This window comes from Ailuropoda melanoleuca, chromosome 13 (genome assembly GCF_002007445.2).
Source record: "Ailuropoda melanoleuca isolate Jingjing chromosome 13, ASM200744v2, whole genome shotgun sequence".
Taxonomy (NCBI): domain Eukaryota; kingdom Metazoa; phylum Chordata; class Mammalia; order Carnivora; family Ursidae; genus Ailuropoda; species Ailuropoda melanoleuca.
Window position 1 is genome coordinate 23,862,074 of NC_048230.1, and position 19,582 is coordinate 23,881,655.

At 49.7% G+C, this 19,582-nt stretch overlaps 2 protein-coding genes across 4 annotated transcripts in view; one reads left to right on the top strand and one right to left on the bottom strand.

The window, feature by feature from the left end:
- The first annotated feature begins 264 nt into the window (after positions 1–264).
- LOC100477050 (transcription factor CP2-like protein 1) lies at positions 265–10,133 on the top strand. Its single transcript, XM_034641389.1, has 12 exons — positions 265–347; positions 815–966; positions 1,104–1,177; positions 1,930–2,035; positions 2,144–2,250; positions 5,365–5,517; positions 5,709–5,819; positions 6,378–6,475; positions 6,701–6,755; positions 6,985–7,078; positions 9,099–9,150; positions 9,713–10,133. Exons 1-11 carry the CDS (start codon positions 265–267, stop codon positions 9,113–9,115), a joined length of 1,050 nt encoding a protein of 349 aa, XP_034497280.1. The 3' UTR covers positions 9,116–9,150; positions 9,713–10,133.
- Positions 10,134–12,274: 2,141 nt separating this feature from the next.
- The window catches only part of FBXL20 (F-box and leucine rich repeat protein 20), an 88,325-nt gene continuing 81,017 nt past the window's right edge, over positions 12,275–19,582 (bottom strand). For all 3 annotated transcript variants that reach the window (XM_019797071.2, XM_019797073.2, XM_002916795.4), the window contains exon 15: positions 12,275–19,180. In XM_019797071.2, the coding sequence (XP_019652630.1) occupies positions 19,073–19,180 (108 nt within the window). In that variant the 3' untranslated portion in view covers positions 12,275–19,072. The remainder of the gene's footprint in view (positions 19,181–19,582) is intronic.

Consider the following 19,582-nt stretch of genomic DNA (forward strand, 5'->3'; position numbering starts at 1 on the left):
TCCCCTTTGAGTTAATGATTGGTGGGGAGCCCTGGGGACACCATGTTTTGATCCCCCCCGCCCCCCACTTGGGCTGCCTGATAGGTCCCATGTTTTCTAGAGCCCTGGATGCTCAGCCAATAGAAGGTTCCTGACCTTGCTCCACCCTTTTGTGGGTTTGCTTCTGTGTATAAAGGCTGGGGCCCCAGGTGGACGGTCCAGTGGGTGCAGCCCAGCCCAGTGCTGAGCTCTCTGCCACACAGCTGGGCCTGCTGCCTTTCTGAGATGCTGTTTTGGCACAACCAGCCAGAGCACCTATGGCCCAGCCCCGGGGAACTGTACCCAGGGCCGCCAAGTGGCTTGCTCAGGTAAGGGCCGAGCCCTGTCCCCCAGCCTCCAAAGAAGGTCCTGGTCGGAGTTTCGGTGGACAGACAGGGCCATCTGTTTCAAGCGGAGGGGGATGGGCTTCCTGTGCTTGGGTTCCTTTGGGGGTAGAGGAGTGGTGGAACGTTGAGTGGATCGTGGACCATCTCAAACACCCTGACCCACCCTCTCGGGACACTTTTGTTGGGCATTTACCTGGCATCAGACAAGCCCTGAGGTTGCACACAAGTAATCAATGGCAGGTTTTTGCAGATGTTCGGTAGTATCTGGAATTGGTCCCTGAAGGGTGGTCTCCCAGAGGCCAGAGGAGTTGAATGGGGGGCTCTCGGGCCCTGGCTCTGCTGGAGTGCATGCAACAGAAGCCTTTGGCTGCCTGGAGGACCTGCCAGGGAGAGCCAAAGCCCCACAGGGCGTGGGGTGGAAGCCGCCAGTGCTCCCCTTTCCGCCGCAGGGAGTCCCTGCCCTTGTCCTACCTGAAGCAGGAGGAGCTGCCCAACATCCCCAGCTCGGAGCCTCCCTGCCCTGCATTCCAGTACGTGCTCTGTGCGGCCACCTCCCCGGCTGTGAAGCAGCAGGAAGAGACCCTCACCTACCTGAACCAGGGTACGCTGGGGCTGGGGAAGGAAAGGGCTTAGCGGGGCAGCAAGCTCTGGAGCCGGAGCCCAGCATGAGATGGGGGTGGCAGGCTCCATCTCTGCACCAGCGGGGCTCACACATCCCCTTGACCTCTCTCTCCCCAGGCCAGTCCTATGAGGTGCGGATGCTCTGCGACCCCAAGCTGAGCGATGCTACCCAGTGGGCCCGGCTGGTGAAGGCAGGTGCATCCCCACCCCCCCACCCCCAAACTGGCAAGGGCCGGCCAGGACTGTCCCTCTGGGCGGGAAGCCAGTGTCATTGCTGTGACGTCACTGTCCAGTGGAAGTCTCTCGAGTACACCTTTTAACTTGACCTTCACAGCGGCCCAGTGGTAGGCAGGCATTGTTGAGGAAAGAGGCACAGAGAGGTTAAATATTTTCTCAAGGACACAAAGTAGCAGATCTGGGATTTAGAAGTACATTTACATAGCATTATGCACATGCATGATTCTTTCTCTCCAAAAAATTATATATTTAGCTCCCATGCATTGCCAGAAACTATTCTATGAGCTAGGGATTCAACAGTAAAAAGACAGATGTGGTTCCCTTCCTCAGGGAGCTTGCATTCTACTGAGACAGACATATAACTAAACAAGTTATATGCAATGACAAATTGATTCACCAGTTGCAAATTGAAAAGTGCAGCAAGAAAAGAAACAAGTAGAGTGGCTAAGAGTGGGAAGGGATTAACTCCCCCATTTAACAGATAAGGAAACTGAGGCTCAGGGTCTCTAGATTACTCCCCCCGTTTCACAGCTGTGAGTGGCAGATGGACATAGATCTAGTGATCTAAGTGCTTATGACCTCTGAGGGTGGAAAGCAAGGTGGGGGCGAGGAGGGTGGGATGGCCGGCCTACCCCAGCCTCAGGAACTGGTTCCCAAATGCCCAGGCACCCTCTGACCTGTGAGCCGTGCCTTGCTGTGCCCCCAGAGCGTGGTGCGTGTGGTTTTCCACGACCGGCGCCTGCAGTACACAGAGCAGCAGCAGCTGGATGGGTGGAGGTGGAGCCGGCCAGGGGACCGCATCCTGGACATCGGTGAGTGGAGGGGGAGCAGGGACCCTTCAAGGCCGCTTTTGGGCTTGGAAGGCCTTGTGGTTGGGGAGGGCTGAGGCCTGCTCCCAGCTTGCCACCCTGTGCCTGCAGATGTGCCACTGTCCGTGGGGGTGATAGAACCCCAAGTGCTGCCCTCACAACTCAACACAGTGGAGTTCCATTGGGACCCGACCAAGAGGACCTCCCTCTTCCTGCAGGTGAGCCTGAAGCTGGGACTGGGACGCGGCTGGAAGTCAGACGGGAGTGGCAGCAGCCTAGGTGGGAAAGGAAGGTGAGTTTGGGTGGGGGTGAGGGTCGGAGTAAGAACAAACCGCTTCCAGAAAGCACCTTGAAGATAAAATATGGCTCGATGTTTATTGAATCTCACCACAGGGAAGGACTTGTTAACCTTAAGGCAATGGAAGAATCTAGAAAACTCAGGACAGAACTTAGCTTCATTAAAAAGTAATGGTCTGCAATACATAGGCAAAATTAAAAGGAGACAAAAATGGGAAGATAGTTGTCATATGACATATAATGGCTTTATATCCTCAATATATAAAAAGTTCTCATATATCAATAAGAAAAAAATAGATGAAAGCTTAGGCAAATGGGGTGCCTGGGTGGCTCAGTCCGTTAATTGTCTGCCTTCGGCTCAGGTCATGATCTCCGGGTCCTGGGATTGAGCTCTGCATCGGGCTACCTGCTCAGCGGGGAATCTGCTTCTTTATCTCTCTTGCTTTGTCCCTCCCCACCACTCATTCTCTCTCTCTCAAATAAATAAAATCTTAAAAAAAAAAAGGAAAATAGGCAAAGTATATAAGCAGTTTATACAAGGATACAAGTTACCAGTAAATGTAGACAGCTCAACCTCAGAAGCTGCTATGTAAGTATATGTATACATATGGCAAAGACTTTCCAAAAAGATTATTATTGGTAAAGAAGTAGTTTGGGGGGGTGCCTGGGGGGCGCCTGGCGCAGTCGTTGGACATCTGCCTTTGGCTCAGGGCATGATCCCAGCATTCTGGGATCGAGCCCCACATCAGGTTTCTCCGCTAGGAGCCTGCTTCTCCCTCTCCCACTCCCCCTGCTTGTGTTCCCTCTCTCTCTGGCTGTCTCTCTCTGTCAAATAAACAAATAAAATCTTAAAAAAAAAAAAAAGAAAGAAGTAGTTTGGGGAAACAGACCCCCTCATATCCTGAGAATACAGATTAGTGCACTCATTCTGTGGGTAGAGTGGTACTTGGGCAAAATTTATTGAATTTTATGTTCCTACCATTCTACCCTGTCGTTCCATTAAAAAAAAAAAAAGATTTATTTATTTATTTGAGAGAGGGGCGGGGGGGGGGAGGGTGGCAGAGGGAAAGAGAGAGTCCCAAGCATCTTCACGCCTAGCACGGAGCCCAAAGCAAGACTTGATCTCAAGACCCTGAGATCATGACCTGAACTGAAACCAAGAGTTGGACGCCTAGCCTAACTGACTGAGCCACCCAGGTGCCCCCACCCCCCACCCCGGGTTCCATTTCAAGAAATTGATCCTATAGCAGTGTTCAATAAGTACGCGAAGATATATGGACCAGCTCTTCATAGCAACACTCTTCTCATATTCAAAGATTTTAAACAATCAAAGTGCCCATTGGAAGAGAATTGACTTTTACGTAAGTTTGAGTGTGGACGTACACTGGAATAATGCAGCCATTAAAGTGAGATCTACGGGCACCTGGGTGGCTCAGTTGGTTAAGTGGTTAAGCGTCTGCCTTTGGCTCTGGTCGTGTTCCCAGGGTCCTGGGATCAAGCCCCACCTTGGGCTCCCTGCTCAGCGGGGAGTCTGCTTCTCCCTCTTCCTCTGCCCCTCCCCCCACTCATGCTCTCGCTCACTCTGCTCTCTCTCAAATAACTAAATAAATCTTTAAAGTGATGTCTAATGACAAGAGAAATTGTTTTCCTATAAGTAAAAAGAAAGCAGAAGACAAATTTGTACTTAAAGTTTGATTTCCACTTGATTAAAAAAAATGTGTGTGTGTACACGAGTTGTTTTTCTTTTTTCCTTTCTCTTGCCCAGAGAAAAGGGAGGAAGAAAGGATCCTTGAGTGTTAACAGTGCTATCTGTGAGAGGTGGTGTGATGGGATGCCTGTATTCCTTACTCTGTGTCAGAGTCCTCCGCATTTTCTAGGTTGAATAGGTTTCCCTTTATAATCCAACAATATTGTCAAAAGTCCCCTGTGTGCTCACCATGGTCTAAGCACCTGGCCTGGGAGGTCAGGCGGATGTGGCCCAATTTCACTTCCCTTCCTTCCTAGGCAGACCTTGCCTAGGTCACATGATCTTTGTTTCCCCACCTTTCAAGTTAGAAGCACCTTTCAAGTTCTTCTCGGGTTTGTGGGAGGGCTATCACAGCCAGTGGGGGTAAACAGAGGGGAGGATCCTGCTTGCCCATGGAATCCCAGTGCCAGGCAGAACACGGAGCTGCAGGCTGTGTGCGGTACAGGCTGGGAAGGCTTCCTGGAATAGGCTGTTCAATTTAGCAAATAAAATGCAGCACACTCAGTTAAATTTCTATTTATTTATTTGTCAGAGAGAGAGTGAGCGACAGAGCAGGGAAAGCGGCAGACAGAGGCAGTGGGATAAGCAGGCTCCTCGCTGAGCAAGGAGCCTGATGTGGGACTCGATCCCAGGACTCTGGGATCATGACCTGAGCCAAAGGCAGACGCTTAACAAACTGAGCCACCCCGGCATCTCTAAAGTTCTATTTTAGATAAAGAACTTGTTAGTATAAGAATGTCCCATGGGGTGGAGGGAAGAATGTCCCTTGAAATATTTGGGATGTATTTATACTAAAAAATTATTTGTTGTTTATTTGAAATTCAAATTTAACAGGGCAGCTTGTGTTTTAACTGGCAACTCTACCCTGGAATTGGACGTTTGGCTTAGACGGGGGCAGGCATTGCTTTCCAGGTAGAAGAGTCTAGGGAGAAACATGCACGTGTACTGGGGGCCATGATTAGGCGGGCTACGTGGTCAGTGTGTTCGCTGATGGGAGACAGAGAGCAGTCGTGTAGAAAGGCTCGGGATGACTCTTTAAGGGGCTCAAACATGCAGGTCAGGAACTTTGCTTCTCATATCATAACCATGGGGAGCTACTGAAGGATTTTGAACAAGGGAAAGAACCTTATAAAGTCATGCATTAAGAATAAACTCCAGTTGGGGATGGAAGGTTGCTGTGGTGGAAGGCTGACAGGTGACGGGCAGGTGACAGGTTTTAGGTGGACTTTCTTGAGAGTGGATGGGACTTGGAGTCGCCTGCTTTCTCTTTGCTGCTTCTTCACCCCAGGTTCACTGCATCAGCACCGAGTTCACTCCTCGGAAAAAAGGTGGAGAGAAAGGTGTCCCCTTCCGCCTCCAGATTGACACTTTCAAGCCTGGCGACAAGGGCCTTCCACCTGAGCACCTGCACTCAGCTGGCTGCCTCATCAAGGTGTTCAAGGTACAGGCAGGTCTCTTCCCCTCCCTCTCGGGACTGTCACCCTGCTTGGCTGGCTGGGTGGAGTCCCTCAGCCTGCAGCCCCCTTCTCTAGACACAGAGGGATGGCGCTTGATCTCTTGCTTAGAGCCCTTCTGGAATGAAATGGGGGCAGGTAAGGGGGGGGCTCTGAACTGCGCGTCACTCTCCTGTAGCCCAAAGGAGCTGACCGCAAACTGAAAACAGACCGGGAGAAGCTTGAGAAACAGCCCCTGCAGGAGAGAGACAAGTATCAGGCTGCCTGTGAGAGTACGGTGTTCGTGGAGGTGTGTGTGGGGGCGCTGGGTGTCCGTGGAGCTGTGTGTGTGGGGCGCTGGTGTTAGTGGGTGTGTGGGGGGGCTGGGTGTCCGTGGAGGTGGGGGGGCGGTGGGCGCGGGAGAGCGGATTTGGAGGAAAGATCCTCGTGCGGGTGGGGACATGGAGGCCTGAGGGCCGTGGCGGCTCCAGGATCATCACAATCCCAGTGATTCCACCTGCTCCCTGCAAGGACAAGCGGCGCCGTCCTGTCTGTTGGAGACTAGGCGCCGCCGCCGCCGTGCAGCCTTCCGGGCTGCCTCTCCCGCACCCGCCCCTCCCCGCCTCGCTCCTGCCCCTCCGCCGGGAGCGCTTCCCCTCCCGCCGCGGCTCCCGCAGCCAGACCCGCAGACTAGCCGACTCTCTTCCTTCGAGTGCAACTTGGTCTCCTTGTCAGGGGACTCCTAGGGCGGGGACCAAGCCCGGCCCCGGGCAGCCCCCTCCTCAGCTCTCACAGGAAAGAGGTGACGGAAGAGCGCCACTGGCCTCGGAATGTCTAGGCTGAGCCTTCGGGCTTCTTTGCTCCGCAGTGTTCGCCGTGGCCAGATGCCAGTGCGGGGCCCTCCTCGCCGCTCAGCCCCCTTGCTCTGACCTCGCCCCACTCCTGCAAGCTCCTGTCCCCGGACAGGTGAGGGGGGTGCGCCCCGCTCAGGCCTTTGGGGTGAGTGTAAGAGTGGAGCTCCTCAGCCCAGGCATCCGGGGAGCGGCAGGGCGGAGGGTGCGGCTCAGCCCTGTGCCCTTCGGGCGATGCGCCGCGTGACCCCAGCCAGCTCTGCCTCCCGGAGAGGGGGGAGGGGAGAGGGGCCGTGGGGCCGGAGGCTGGCGGCACTGCCGACTCTCTGCTCCCCCACAGGCTCTGCTCCTCCCCGCCGCTCGCCTTGGACACCTTGGGGGGCAGCCCCGTTGAGGTGCGTCTTCCCTTTCCAATCCCCCCGACCTCTATCTCAGAGCCTTCTCGGGGCTTCATCGCACTCTCCAGAATGGGATGGTCCTGCCCCCTGGTGGACAGAGCTTGTACGGCCACAGATGGCGGGATGAGCTTCCGGGCTCTCAGGCGTGGGGCTGTGTTTCTCTCACCTCTTGTTCTCAGTCCGCGGGCCCATGGTCATAACCTGGACTGCCCTCTGTATGCCTCAGGATCTGAACCCTGGAGCCTCGATCCTAGAAACGCAGCAGTGGTTGCACCAGCACCGGTTCTCCAGCTACTGCCGGCTGCTGGCCAACTTCACTGGTGAGGCTGGAGTCTGGCAGGGGCCCTACCTGGAGGGGACTGAGGGCAGAACACTCAGGCAGGAAGTCTGCCTGTGGCCTGGCTTGCTGTGTGTTCTTCAGCTAACTTCTGTTTAGGACTAAGAGTTGCCAGGCACTATGCCTTCTTGGCTTTCTTCTCCTTATCATCCCATATAATTTATATACTACCCATGAGGGTAGGGCTCAGAGGTTAAATAACTTGCTCAAAGACACACAGCTAACAAGCAAGGGGCAGAACTGGGATTGGAATCCAAGTTTGATCCCCATGTCTGGACATATGAGGGCCATTTGTAGACTAATGTTGGATTGTGTCCCTTGCCACCCTCCATCCCAGGCCTCTTCCCCCAATCTGGCCCTGTCTGACTCTGCAGGCACTGATCTGCTGAAGCTTACCCGCCAGGACCTTATCCAGATCTGCGGGGCTGCCGATGGGATCCGCCTTTGCAATGCTCTTAGAGCCAGGTGCTGGGCACTGCCAACCAGGACCCCCTTCCCTCTGTAGTGGTGCTTATCAATTCAGCTAATGGTTGTGTCTCATGCATGTTCAAGCTGGAAGGTATCTTGAAGACCGCTTAGTCCCACACCCTCTTTTTACAGAGGAAGAAACTCAGGCCCAAGGACAGTGACCTGCCTGCTTGAGGTCACAGAGCTAAGCTGGCAGGGATGGGCTAAAGAGTTAGGCTCCTGCGATCTCCTTTTTCTGTAGCCATCCCACCCACATCACTCCATTTCTGAGGACAGAGATGGATTTTTCTCCTCTTCCTCACCCCCATGGTCCAGCATTCATTAAATGTCTAAGAAATGCGTGGAGACCTGGGAGGAGGTGGGATCCCTCCCAGGGAGGGGGCTGTTAATTTAGGTATGAAGTATTGATACGTAAACTGTTTCCCTGGCCCAGGCCCATTCGTCACCGGCTGACTTTGTATGTGGCTCCGGAGGCCTCTAGGCATGAGAATGACGGTCCTAAGAACCCTGACTCGGGTGAGGTTCTGGCCGCTCTCTCCAGGCGAGATTCAGGTGTGGCTGCACGAAACCTCTTCTGGCCTGGGGACAGGGTGATCCCCCATCATTCCAGGGACCCAGGACGCCTTCCTTAGCATTCCCCCGTTTTCCATGACCAGATTAGTCCTCTCCTTCCAAGATGTCCCCTGGGCTTATTTCTCCATGCTCCTGACTCTGTCATTAATATGTGGGATTAGAACATTATTATCTCATGGTATTTAGGTTTCAGTCATTCATATGTAGGTGTCGCACCTTTTTAAATTGGGGGCTCCCCTCAGTCTGAGGCCTCCCCAAAGCTGAGGAATAGGTGAGGATTAAGTGGATTTATAAGCCTTTTTCCTTTTTTTTTTTTTTTTAAGATTTTATTTATTTATTTGACAGAGATTAGAGACAGCCAGCAAGAGAGGGAACACAAGCAGGGGGAGTGGGAGAGGAAGAAGCAGGCTCATAGCGGAGGAGCCTGATGTGGGGCTCGATCCCACAACGTCGGATCACGCCCTGAGCCGANGATCACGCCCTGAGCTGAAGGCAGACGCTTAATGACTGCGCCACTCAGGCACCCCCAACCTTTTTCCTTCTTTACTCCTTCCTGCTCCCCGTCCCCCAAGAGGCTGTCACCTTGCCTTCTCCTCAGTCTCTGGGTCTCTCTCAGCTCCACCCCCCCCCATACACACACTGATCTCTGTCCTGTGCTGCCCACAGCCCCAGGCTTTTATCAAGAGATCTCTCTAAATGAACTCAGTGCACTCGAGCTGATGGGGAAACTGGCTGAGCTCTTGGCCCTCCCAGCCAATCAGATCCGCAGCCTCTTCCACCAGGGGCCTGGGGGCATCCTTATTCTCCTCAGTGACCAGGTAAGTGAGCCCTGGCTCCCTGCCAGGCCCCACAAGGGCCTCGATCACTCTTTCACCTCAGGCCCGGTGTCCTTCTCTCTGCCCTGACTACTTCTGTTTGGCTCTAAGGACAGAATTGTCTTAGTGACCCCTTCTCCCTTGCAGGTGGTTCAGAATCTTAAGGATGAATCATACTTTGTGGCTGTGGTGAAAAAAGGTAGGGGTTTTAGAGGAGAGAAGTGTGTCCGGCAGGCCTTAGAAAGGGCAAGATTGGGTTTATATTGTCTCCTAAACGAGATTAAAAGAGTCCCTGAAAGTGTGCGTATGCTGGGGGTGGGGTGGGGCGTGTGCTGTGTTCCAATCAACTGGTGAACATCTGAATGCCAGCTTTGTTGGCGTCTGAGGGACAGATTGTAGGGCTGCAAGGCCGCTATTCACCGCTCAGGGAAGAAAATGTCCCAGTTTCTAGGTTCGGGAATTTAATAGAGGGCAAGGTAAGGCCCCTCTCTCTTCTGTCCCACCCCCACCATCCTACAAGGCAGAAGATGCTTGCTGGACATCACCAGGCACAGAACACCTCTGACCAGCTGGCTTGTGGTTCTGGTTATGCAGATGCCTGCCCTCTGTCCTTCCCGCGGGACAGAGGGAGGCTTCCCCAAGTTGGGGTAGAAAGACCACTTGCGTGTGGCAGACGCACTGCCAGCTGCTTGGTTGGGGAGCAGCACAAAAGCAGTGGTTGGCTTGTCTCATCCCAGTGGTGCCCTTTCCACTGCTTTCAGTGCAGAATCCAGACGGCTACTACCTGGTTCTCACCTAGACCCAGGGACACCCCGCTGCAAGAGTTGGAGACTGACGCCAGCCTGGTTCTCTGGGGGCCCCACGTTCACCAGAAGCCTTGCTGAAATCCTCAGCTCCTTCTTCGGGCTCCAGGTGAAGCGTCATGTCCAACCCCTAGAGAGGAGGGAACAGCTCCAGGCTCCCATCTCTCTGCTCAGCAGCCGCTGCTGGCACCTGGCTGGGCACAGCCTCCCAAGCTCAGCCCAGCTGGCCAAGCCTGTGAGGAACAGCACCTGCCGGTATGGGTAAGGCGCCTCTGCCCCAAGCAATGCTGCCTGAACATGGCGTGCACTGATTCACATTTATTTAAAATTGTATTCGCCCTTTCCTTCTTTTAAAATTAAAAGTTAATTTGAAAAAGCGTATGTAATGTGTTGTTCTATGCCTGTCCAATCTTCTTAGTGTTTTGGTCCTCTTGGGGAAACATTCTCTCCTTAAACTACAGACTAGGGCAAGGGATGCAGTCTGAGACAGAGGAATAAATAAAGCTGGTTGGATTTTTTTCCCAACTAGTCCGGGCAAAAACTAATCACTAAAGCCTCTAAAAGACCATTCAACTATCAAATCGCTATGCTTATTTAAAACTTCCAGAGATGTAGGGCGCCTGGGTGGCTCAGTCAGTTAATCGTCTGCCTGCAGCTCAGGTCAGGATCCTGGAGTCCTGAGATTGAGCCTGTCGTGCTGGGCTCTCTGCTCAGTGGGGAGACGGCTTCTCCCTCTCCCTCTGCCCCTCCCCCTATGCTCTCATTCTCAAATAAAATCTAAACAAAAACACACCTTCTAGGGGCACCTGGGTGGCTCAGTTGGTTAAGCATCTGCCTTCACCTCAGGTCATGATCTCGGGGTCCTGGGATTGGCCCCCGAGTCAGGTTCCCTACTTGGTGGGCAATCTGCTTCTCTCTCTCTCCCCCTGCCTCTCCCCTTGCTCATGCTCTAATAAAATTTTTTTTTAAAGATTTTATTTATTTATTCGATAGAGATAGAGACAGCCAGCGAGAGAGGGAACACAAGCAGGGGGAGTGGGAGAGGAAGAAGCAGGCTCACAGCAGAGGAGCCTGATGTGGGGCTCGATCCCACAACGCCGGGATCACGCCCTGAGCCGAAGGCAGACGCTTAACTGCTGTGCCACCCAGGCGCCCCAGTCTAATAAATAAAATCTTAAATTTTTTTTTTTAAAGGAATGAAGAGAAAACTGTTCAGGGTAGGGAATTTTACTCATTTTTTATGATTTTATTTATTTGAGAGACGGAGAGCATGAGCAGGGGGAGGGGCAGAGGGAGAAACAGGCTCCCCGCTGAGCAGGGAGCCCAACGTGGGCTTGATCCCAGGACTCTGGGATCATGACCTGAGCCCAAGGTAGACGTTTAACTGACTGAGCCACCCAGGCGCCCCCTCTCGGAATATTATTAAAAAATCTCAAACACTGAGGGGTGCCTGGGTGGCTCAGTCGGTTGAGCCTCCAAATCTTGATTTTGGCTCAGGTCATAATCTTGGGGTTGTGAGACCGAGCCCCACGTTGGCGATACGTGCTCAACAAGGAGTCTGCTGGAGATTCTTTGTCCCTCCCCCTGCTCGCTCTCTCTCAAAAAAAAAAAAAAAAAATATATATATATATAATAAAATAAATCTTTTAAAAAAAGAATTTCAAACACTGAAAAGAGAGAACCCCCATATGCATGGAGTGGAAGAGAGGCCAAGGTACCCTCTTAAAAATATCTACTAAATTCCTTATTCGTCATTTACCTCAGTTATCACTGATCATGTGGGGCCTGAAACTCCACAGGGCTCCCCAACGGTGTTTCACAACAGGGTACATAACTTGAGACTGAAATTCAGGTTGCTGACTTGGGTCCACTGCTCATTTCCACCAAAAGGACAGGGACCCCATCCATTAACCTTTGTCTCTCTCAACCTCGGAGCCTCCAGCACAGACTAGATACTGAAATATTTGACATGAAGGGAATAAAAGCAGGTAGCAAGTATCTACCATGTGTCATTATCTTTTTAATCTTCACACTCTAAAGCAGATACTATCATCCCCACTTTACCAGTGAAGAACGGAGAAGGAAGGGTCGACTAGCCGAGGTCATGCGGGTGGAAGTTAGGCACTTGGGCTTGGAGCCTGTATATCCAGGATACTATCTAATCATTCCTTCCTAGTTGGGGTGAGGGCAATGCTCTGCACAGATAAGGGACTCACGCTTAACTGCTGCCGTCAAATGAATTAAAACAAAGGTTTTTTAGAAACTCTGATTTATATTATGTCTTCTGTTTTTCTCAGAGACAGGTGGAGCTCAGGGTATTAAATAAAGGCTATTAAAAAGGTATTAAGCCTATTAAAATAATAAATAAAGGGTATTAATAAAGAATACTAAAAAATATATATAAGGATGCCAAAAAGAAGCCCCTTCATTCAGCCTCGGGAGCCTTTGCAGTTCTAGAGTTCAAGGAAGTTAAGAATCACAGCTCCGAGTCTGATTATTTCCGCAGCAAAATGAAAAGTCTTCACAGCTTATTTCCTTTAATTACATCATAAAACAAAATTAGAACATACAGGAAACAGTAATAGTTACATAACAATTTACTTTATATATTTATATATAAAAAACATTTTTCTTTTAGTCCAAAGATTTTAAAGCAAAAGAAATCCTCTACTGCCACCATGGATTTTATTTTAAATAACCCCCCCTCCCCCCATCCTCAAGCGCCAAAAGTACTGGGTGGAAGCAGTCACTGGGACAGCTAATGGAGCCTGGTGTTCAGTCGCCCAGCCGGGGACTGTCAGCCGCACAGGGCGGCCAAGCGCTGGGGCAGGCCTGGTGGAGAAACAGGCAAGCAGCAGCTCCCGCCCGGGAAGCACACCGGGCAGGCCCAACGGCTGCAGGAGGCTTTGGCCACAGCGAGGTTTGGGACCAGACCCTGCCGGTCAACCACCCTCTCTGCCTTCTGTCTCCTCAGCGGGAGAGGGGTCAGAGGGGCTTAGTGCAGGGATGGAACAGCCTGGTTTGAAGGTAAAAATGTCTCCCGCAGCACCACTGGCCCACCTATCTCTGTCCTCAGGCAGAGTCTGACAGGCGGGGGTGGTCCTCCCAGCTGTCGGAGCTCTGAGCTGATCTGTGCTCTCAGGGTCACCGGGTCTCAGGGTCACAGCAAGGCTGAGGAGGGCAGCCGGGAACCGCCTCAGGCAGGTTACCTGGAAACAGTTCCTGGTAGGAAAAAGGAGGCGGCCAGGGTGGGAGGCAGCTGAAGGCTGAGTCGTTGCACAGGAATGGAGAAAGGCAAAATGCATAAGAGACCTTTCTCCCCCGCAACGGACCAACCAATCGACCGACCGACCAACCGTAACCCTTCTAACCCTTGGGCCTGGGCAGTCACAGATCCTCAGGGGCCAGCTCCGAGCTGCAGCCTGGTGAGAAAACACCCAGCACGGAGCTTCTGCTGAGCCCCACCCCGCGGCTCTTGCCTGTGTTAGAGGTTAGCATGGAGTTTGGGGGTAGGGTGAGGAGGGGAGTAAGAGAAGAAATCTCAGGCTCACCTCCTTCCTCACTTAATAGAAAGTAACAGTCATCAGAGAAGCACAGGAAAGAAATTATTCTTAAGGGCAGGAAAAAACATGTAAACCCAGAAAAGCAGCAGCAAAGGTTTCACTTTTTACAGGTCTATTATATAGCACTAGGAAAGAAAATCATTCAAGTCTCTGGGGAGCGAGGAGGGGGGAGGTAAAGTAATTAATCAAACCATGCCAGTTAGAGACTCCTTTTTCAAGTTAGGATTTTCTAAGACTTTCGGTTGTCGTTCACTAGTGCCATAAGAAAAAAAAGAAAGAAAAGAAAGAAAGAAGAGAGAGAGAGAGAGAGAGAAAGACAGACAACACAGAAATAATGACTTCAGGGGCTGAGAAGGGTTAGGCTAAGGTAAGAAACGTGTGAGAGCAGCAGTGTGACAGATGTGAATTAGTGAAAGTAAATAGTAAGCAACAGTGACAAGCGAAACTTGGTGGGGCAAAGTCTTCTTCCACTTTACTAAAAAAGACATCACTTCAAAGATTTCCCTGGGTTCTTGGGGTGTGGCGGAAGAGAACAGGTCTGTGTCTGGACACCTCTCTTCTCCCATCTCTTCTTGGGGTGGGGATTCTCATTCACTGCCTACCTGCTCCTGCCCTGGGGAAAGCCACGCCCAGAAGCACTGGGGGTTCTTTCGAGGGTGCCAATCCCCATCTGGGTGACTCCAGTTGGCTGCGTGGTAGGCAGAAGCCCTCCGTGCTGGTGAGAAGGGCATGGAGTTCACTGGATGGAGAGGAAAGCAAATCTACTCCCATGTGTGAGGCATGTGTTTCTACATATTCGGGACAGACACTTGGACCTGAAGGAAAGTGCCCCAGTTCCAGAACTGACTCTCTCCTTTACTTTGAATCTGATCTACCATTTTCCCACCCCAATTCTTCAAAACAAAACACCGAAAAACAGAAAACAGAGTCCATTGACACAGTTCTGGTTGCTCATGGTTCTTTTTCCTAAAAGGGCAGCAAAACACCTTGGCTGAGGAGGCACAGACACTCAACACCTTCAAACCAGACTCCCCAGGGGGCTTACTCAAAAAAAGCATGAGGCAGAGCCGGAAGAAGCACATTACAGAATTTCTCTTACTATCCCCCGTGTGAGCTTGTCCAAGACATTTTTTTTTCTGCTGAAAATTAAGTGTAACTCTGTTGGGCTCCAAAGATTCACTCAAGACTCAGCTGAGAGGTTCTTACTGACTTTCCTAAGGGTCAAAGCCTTCAGAGACGTAGATCTGATGTTCCTAAGAGTAACAATGGACAAACAGAGAGACTTGCTTTGTGAGGGGAGCTGCAGAAACCCTTCATGCAGAAAAAACACTTGCCTCAAATGGTAGTTTCTGGCAAGCGGAGTTTGTCTCAAGTGAGAAGGCAAGCTTAGGGCAGCATGTTCTTTGCTGGGGACCAAGCTGTTCAGTCAGGGCACCCGGATACAGCAAATAGAGCCAAATGTTATTCCCAAATTACCTGGGTTAATTATAGCCTAACGACATGGTCTTCTATAGTTTTCTGTACCTTTCAATATTATGATTAAAATTTATGATAGAAATAAAAGTGACGAGAGGCTTAGGCTCCATATTTCCCCTCAACCTCCTACTGCTTTAGGGTGCTTTGGGCCAAGATCATTGTAAGGGGGAGGGTTTGCCTCCCCCTCTTCTCAAACAAGTCTCGGCTCATTCACACTGCTTGGGTTTGAGGTGGTTAAAGATCCTAGAACAGTGGGCAGACAGGAAGGCAATCTTTAAAAAAAAAAAAAAAAGTTCTGGAAGCTCAAAGAGTACCACTGAGTCCCTCAGCCAGGACACACATGGGGGCGGAAACCTTATCTTAAACCATGCACACAAGGAGGGAAAAGCAGAATAGACCCATTTCCTTTAAACCCCTCCTCTCACCCCCGTAGCACCTGTCATAAGCAGCCATGACTTTCAGCATAATAAACATTAAATGGCCAACGGTCAACCATGATCCACAAGTGTTCCTCTTCTTCAAAACGACAGTCACCTAAAGATATGCTGTCCACACAGGCAGGCAGCCCCCTCTTCCTTCCGGTGCCACTCTCACACTTCCCTACAACTTCAGACCAGGACAAGTTCCCGCACACCTTGTTTACCCTCCACGGCATGCGTGGGCTATCAAACCGGTAACGAAGCATTTACAAGGGAATTAGAAATAAAGGAACCCAACTGCTGTAGCATTAGAGCTGTACTGAACAGTTCAAATGGTTTGGAAAGCCCAAAATAAAGCATCATAAAAATATTTGCCAGGTGTCCCTCTAAAACATGTGCTGTAAGGAATATGTAAAATTTCTGACTTACAGGTCTGCCACATCAACCTAATGGACGTGGAAATTTACAAAAACCATTTAAGAAATATTCTTACATCCACTAAAGAGCAGAATAGGAGGAGAAAACTTTTTTTTTTTTTTTACATAGAGCACAATGCACTTTCATATTCCAAATACTGCGGGGAGGGGGGGAGGAAAAAGCCAGATCCCCTTATTCCTCATATTCAACAGCGTGATTTCAACTTTGGTAAGCAAACATCCAAGACCACCCAGTGAAAAATGGCCTGAACCATACAACAGCTACTGTAATCAAGGCTGCCCAGAGACCTTGCTTAGATCAGGACAAGGACCTAAAGAGAAAGCTAGACTGGAGACATCGAGAATAAATCAGCAGCATCACTGGGAGTGAGATGGAGGCTTTAAATAGAAGGCAAGGATGAGTACAGGAAGAAAATGGGAGCAATGGGGGGAAAAAAAAAGAAAGAAAAAGAAACTAGGATCACCTTGATGGAGCCAGTGCAGAGGCCGGAAAAGACACTGATATAGCAAATGATGGCTGGAAAATGCAGGGGAAAGGCTGCTTGGAAAAGAGGTGATCCGGATGTTTAACGTTCCCCACAGACACAACAATAACCCCTCCTGGCTACCTGCAGGTCTATGCAATAGCTCTGAGGGTACCTTCTGACTTATCCCAAATCTCTCCATTCACTGTATTCACCATGGAAGGCATAGAGGGCCAGGGCTCTGGAATCAGATGAATGGGCCAAGAAGCTTTTCCTAAACCTCGGAAGCCTTACTGAATTTTCAAAAGTGTCCCTGATATTAAGACAGGATGGCAGGGCCCTTTCCACCTGACCAAACTTACCATGTTCTGGGTTCTTACATTCCCGGTACATTTCATCAGCTGGTGTACATTGCAGATTGGCATAAAAAATCTATTTCTTTCCAAGCTTGATAGGCCTGAAGTTTTCTTGTGAAAGGAACAAGGCCTGACCACACACAAGCCAGGGCTGCACACTCCTTTTTTCTCTCACTGGACTCTGCTCTTAGCCAGACAGGGAGGGGTCGCCTGAGCAAGTCCACAGGCACCCGCATGTGGATCCACTCTGAGTTGAGATTCCAAGATGTTCATGTCCTGGTGAATAGGGTCTTTTACATTTATGTACTTTTTAAGTAAAGAAGTACCTTAATCACTTCAACTGGTGGGCAATTTAAATCCATACTCACTAATCAATCAGGGCTTTATGGTCAATTTGTTCAGGCAATACTAAAAAAAACCCTTAATATGTTAGAGCAGATGGCCCCTAAATATCTCTCTTTTTACTTTTGTTTGAATGAGTGACCTGGGGATCTGAATATTATTAACCACATCTGGAAGGTGTATGTGCATGTGCGTGTTATCTGTACATGTGGGATATTCTTCATATGATAATTGGAAAAGAGGATAAGTGGAAGGGGGAATGAAAAAAGTAATTTGAGCTTTTAAAAGGGCGTAATAAAAAACAGAATTTAAAATAAATTTAACATGTGAAATAATGGTGGACAGTATGGATTTCTAGCACCCTTTCATCGAACTGCTTGAGGAGAAATAAGTCACACTTTATTCTTACATATGCTGGTAGAACCAGCGCCTGCAGCATTATAACAAGCCTTTTGACAGCCTAGATCATGCAGAAGATGATCTAAGATCATGGCAGACGGCACAATAATGTCCTAAAAGACCAAAAAAAAAAAAAAAAAAAGTTGTCCTATTAAAAACCACATAAGGTTTCTAACTTCGGGGTTTATAAATCTACTTATACTTTAGAAACTCATTTTAGTTCCCTCATGCTTTATGACATTCATGGGGAAAGGAAGGAAGCCTCTTCTTTGACTCTGAGTCATGGGCACTGAGGACCTGCCTTCAGCTCTGCTGACCATGCTGGGCAGAGACACTGAACCCTCTGCTTCCTCTCAAAGCTTTCACCTGGTTACACCTGTATCTCATTCATGGCAAGTCTGGAGCACGAGAGAGAGAGGCCTGACAGGTTTTGAAATGGTTTGGGTCCTTCGAGGTGCCAACATTTGAGATATATCATCAACACTGACATACAGTTGACCAATTGTCCTAGGGTCATTCTTGTATCCCTGACAGGCTGGAACAGGGGGGAAAAGAGAGAAACTGACCAGATGGACGGCACAGCACCTCCAGCAGCACTCTTACTAAAGCAAAACCACCTCACAGACACAAATCAGGGACGTTACTGCTCACACCTAGGCCTCAGTGAACATCCGACATGTCCGCTTGGGGGCGGGGGGGGCTTTTGGCCTCAGTCTGGGGATTTGCCATTCCACTCTTTACTAGTAATGCATTTCTCTCTTCTTATTAATAAGTTAGTGGAGTCTGATGGGAGGAAAAATGTGCAGGGAGAATACTGGGCACATCATGCATATTATTACATATCACAAGGTATAACAGAAACCAAAAGGCAAAGTTTGTTTTTGTCAAAATAGTTTTAGCTCAATTTCTTCTCATACCATTTCTTGGTTTTGTGATAGTTTCCCTTCAGACTGGCAAAGACTCAGGCAGGGTCCCCTAATGGTAAAATTTAGAAATTAAAAAAATATTTATTGATAATGTCTCTTTTAAAAATGTCTGGTAACCCCAACTAATCATCCAAAATGCACACTGTAAACACAACAACAGCAAAAGAGTAACAATTGAGTGTGAGTAAGCGGAGAATGAACAGGTGACAGACTGAGCAAGAGTGCAGGAGGGAGCAACAAAGAACGGAAGACAGGTGCACAAGCGTGCTACAGAGAGTGACAATGTGAGTGAGTAAGTAATCACATTTGGACCACAGCGATTTCAGTGCAACCATTTAGGAAACCTCTGGGCCAAATACTTAAAACACAGGAGGAGGAATGGATGAGCCTTCTTTGTGAGCATGCTCAGCATGTTGGCATGGGAACAAGGAAGCACAGAAGCTCCGTAGTCATCTCGTGATGGATGGCTACCATTTATAGGATGCAAAGAAATTTTCTTTCTGGTCCCTGGATACAACATGTATTGTTTTTCTATGCTTTCCTTGACCCTGGAGGACTGCAGTTGCTGTTCCAAAATCACCAAAGAAACCCCTTCACAAAATGAAGAAACTGCAGGAGCAGTAACACTGGTTTGCTGGAATGCCCCCTTCCCTCCACCTTGCCTATGATTTTCTTCTTGTCATGTCCAACAGGAATGGTTAAGTTTTACCAATCCACGTGATAAAGCCAGCATGGGCTTCAGTCCCCTGGTCACAGAACTAGAGTGGGTGGGGGTGAGGGTGGGTATGCATGTTATGTGTGGCTCTGGGGATCTGGACGCTGCCCTCACTTTGTAACTCTTGCCCAGAACACTGGGGTTGCTTCCACTGGAGACTCCATTGTAACTCTAGAAGTGTCATTAAATACTCAGTTCACCAAGGTTGACCACCTCCATTGTCATAGGATGATGCAGCATCTGCAGAATCGCTGTCTGCTGCCCCCTACTGATGGGGGTGGAGTGACAGGTGCGAAGTAGGCGTGGACTTTAATATTGGGCAAATGGGTCTGAAACAAGACAGAAACATTACTAAGACAGAGGGCTTAAAAGAGCAACACTGCTTTTCAGAAAAAACACAGGGGCTGAGTGAACATAAAAGCAAGGCAGAGGCTGAGTACCGGTCAGGATGTTGAGAGGCCTGGGCTCTGCTTTGTAGTATTCCAGATTATTCTAAATGACTAACTAGCTCACATAACTTTGGTATCTGCTTCTTAATAATAAAACTGGGGAAAAACTTCATATTAAGCTCTTAACCTGTCCTAAAGGGATTGCTAGCTGGATTCCCAAAGTTGAAAGAAAGTATACGTGCTTAAAATAATTTTTCCAACTCACTGTGGACAATGTTTCTTCTGATATTTTCTTAAAAACCTCATTATCCTCTTTTAACAACACACTGCTAGTTTTTACTA

What these genes read in the sequence shown, in the direction of transcription:
- LOC100477050 (XM_034641389.1), top strand. Translation starts at nt 265, where the DNA reads ATGCTGTTTTGGCACAACCAGCCAGAGCACCTATGGCCCAGCCCCGGG. An exon ending in CCTCACCTACCTGAACCAGG is followed by an intron (nt 967 to 1,103) that starts GTACGCTGGGGC and finishes CTCTCTCCCCAG; the next exon opens with GCCAGTCCTATGAGGTGCGG. An exon ending in GCCTCATCAAGGTGTTCAAG is followed by an intron (nt 5,518 to 5,708) that starts GTACAGGCAGGT and finishes ACTCTCCTGTAG; the next exon opens with CCCAAAGGAGCTGACCGCAA.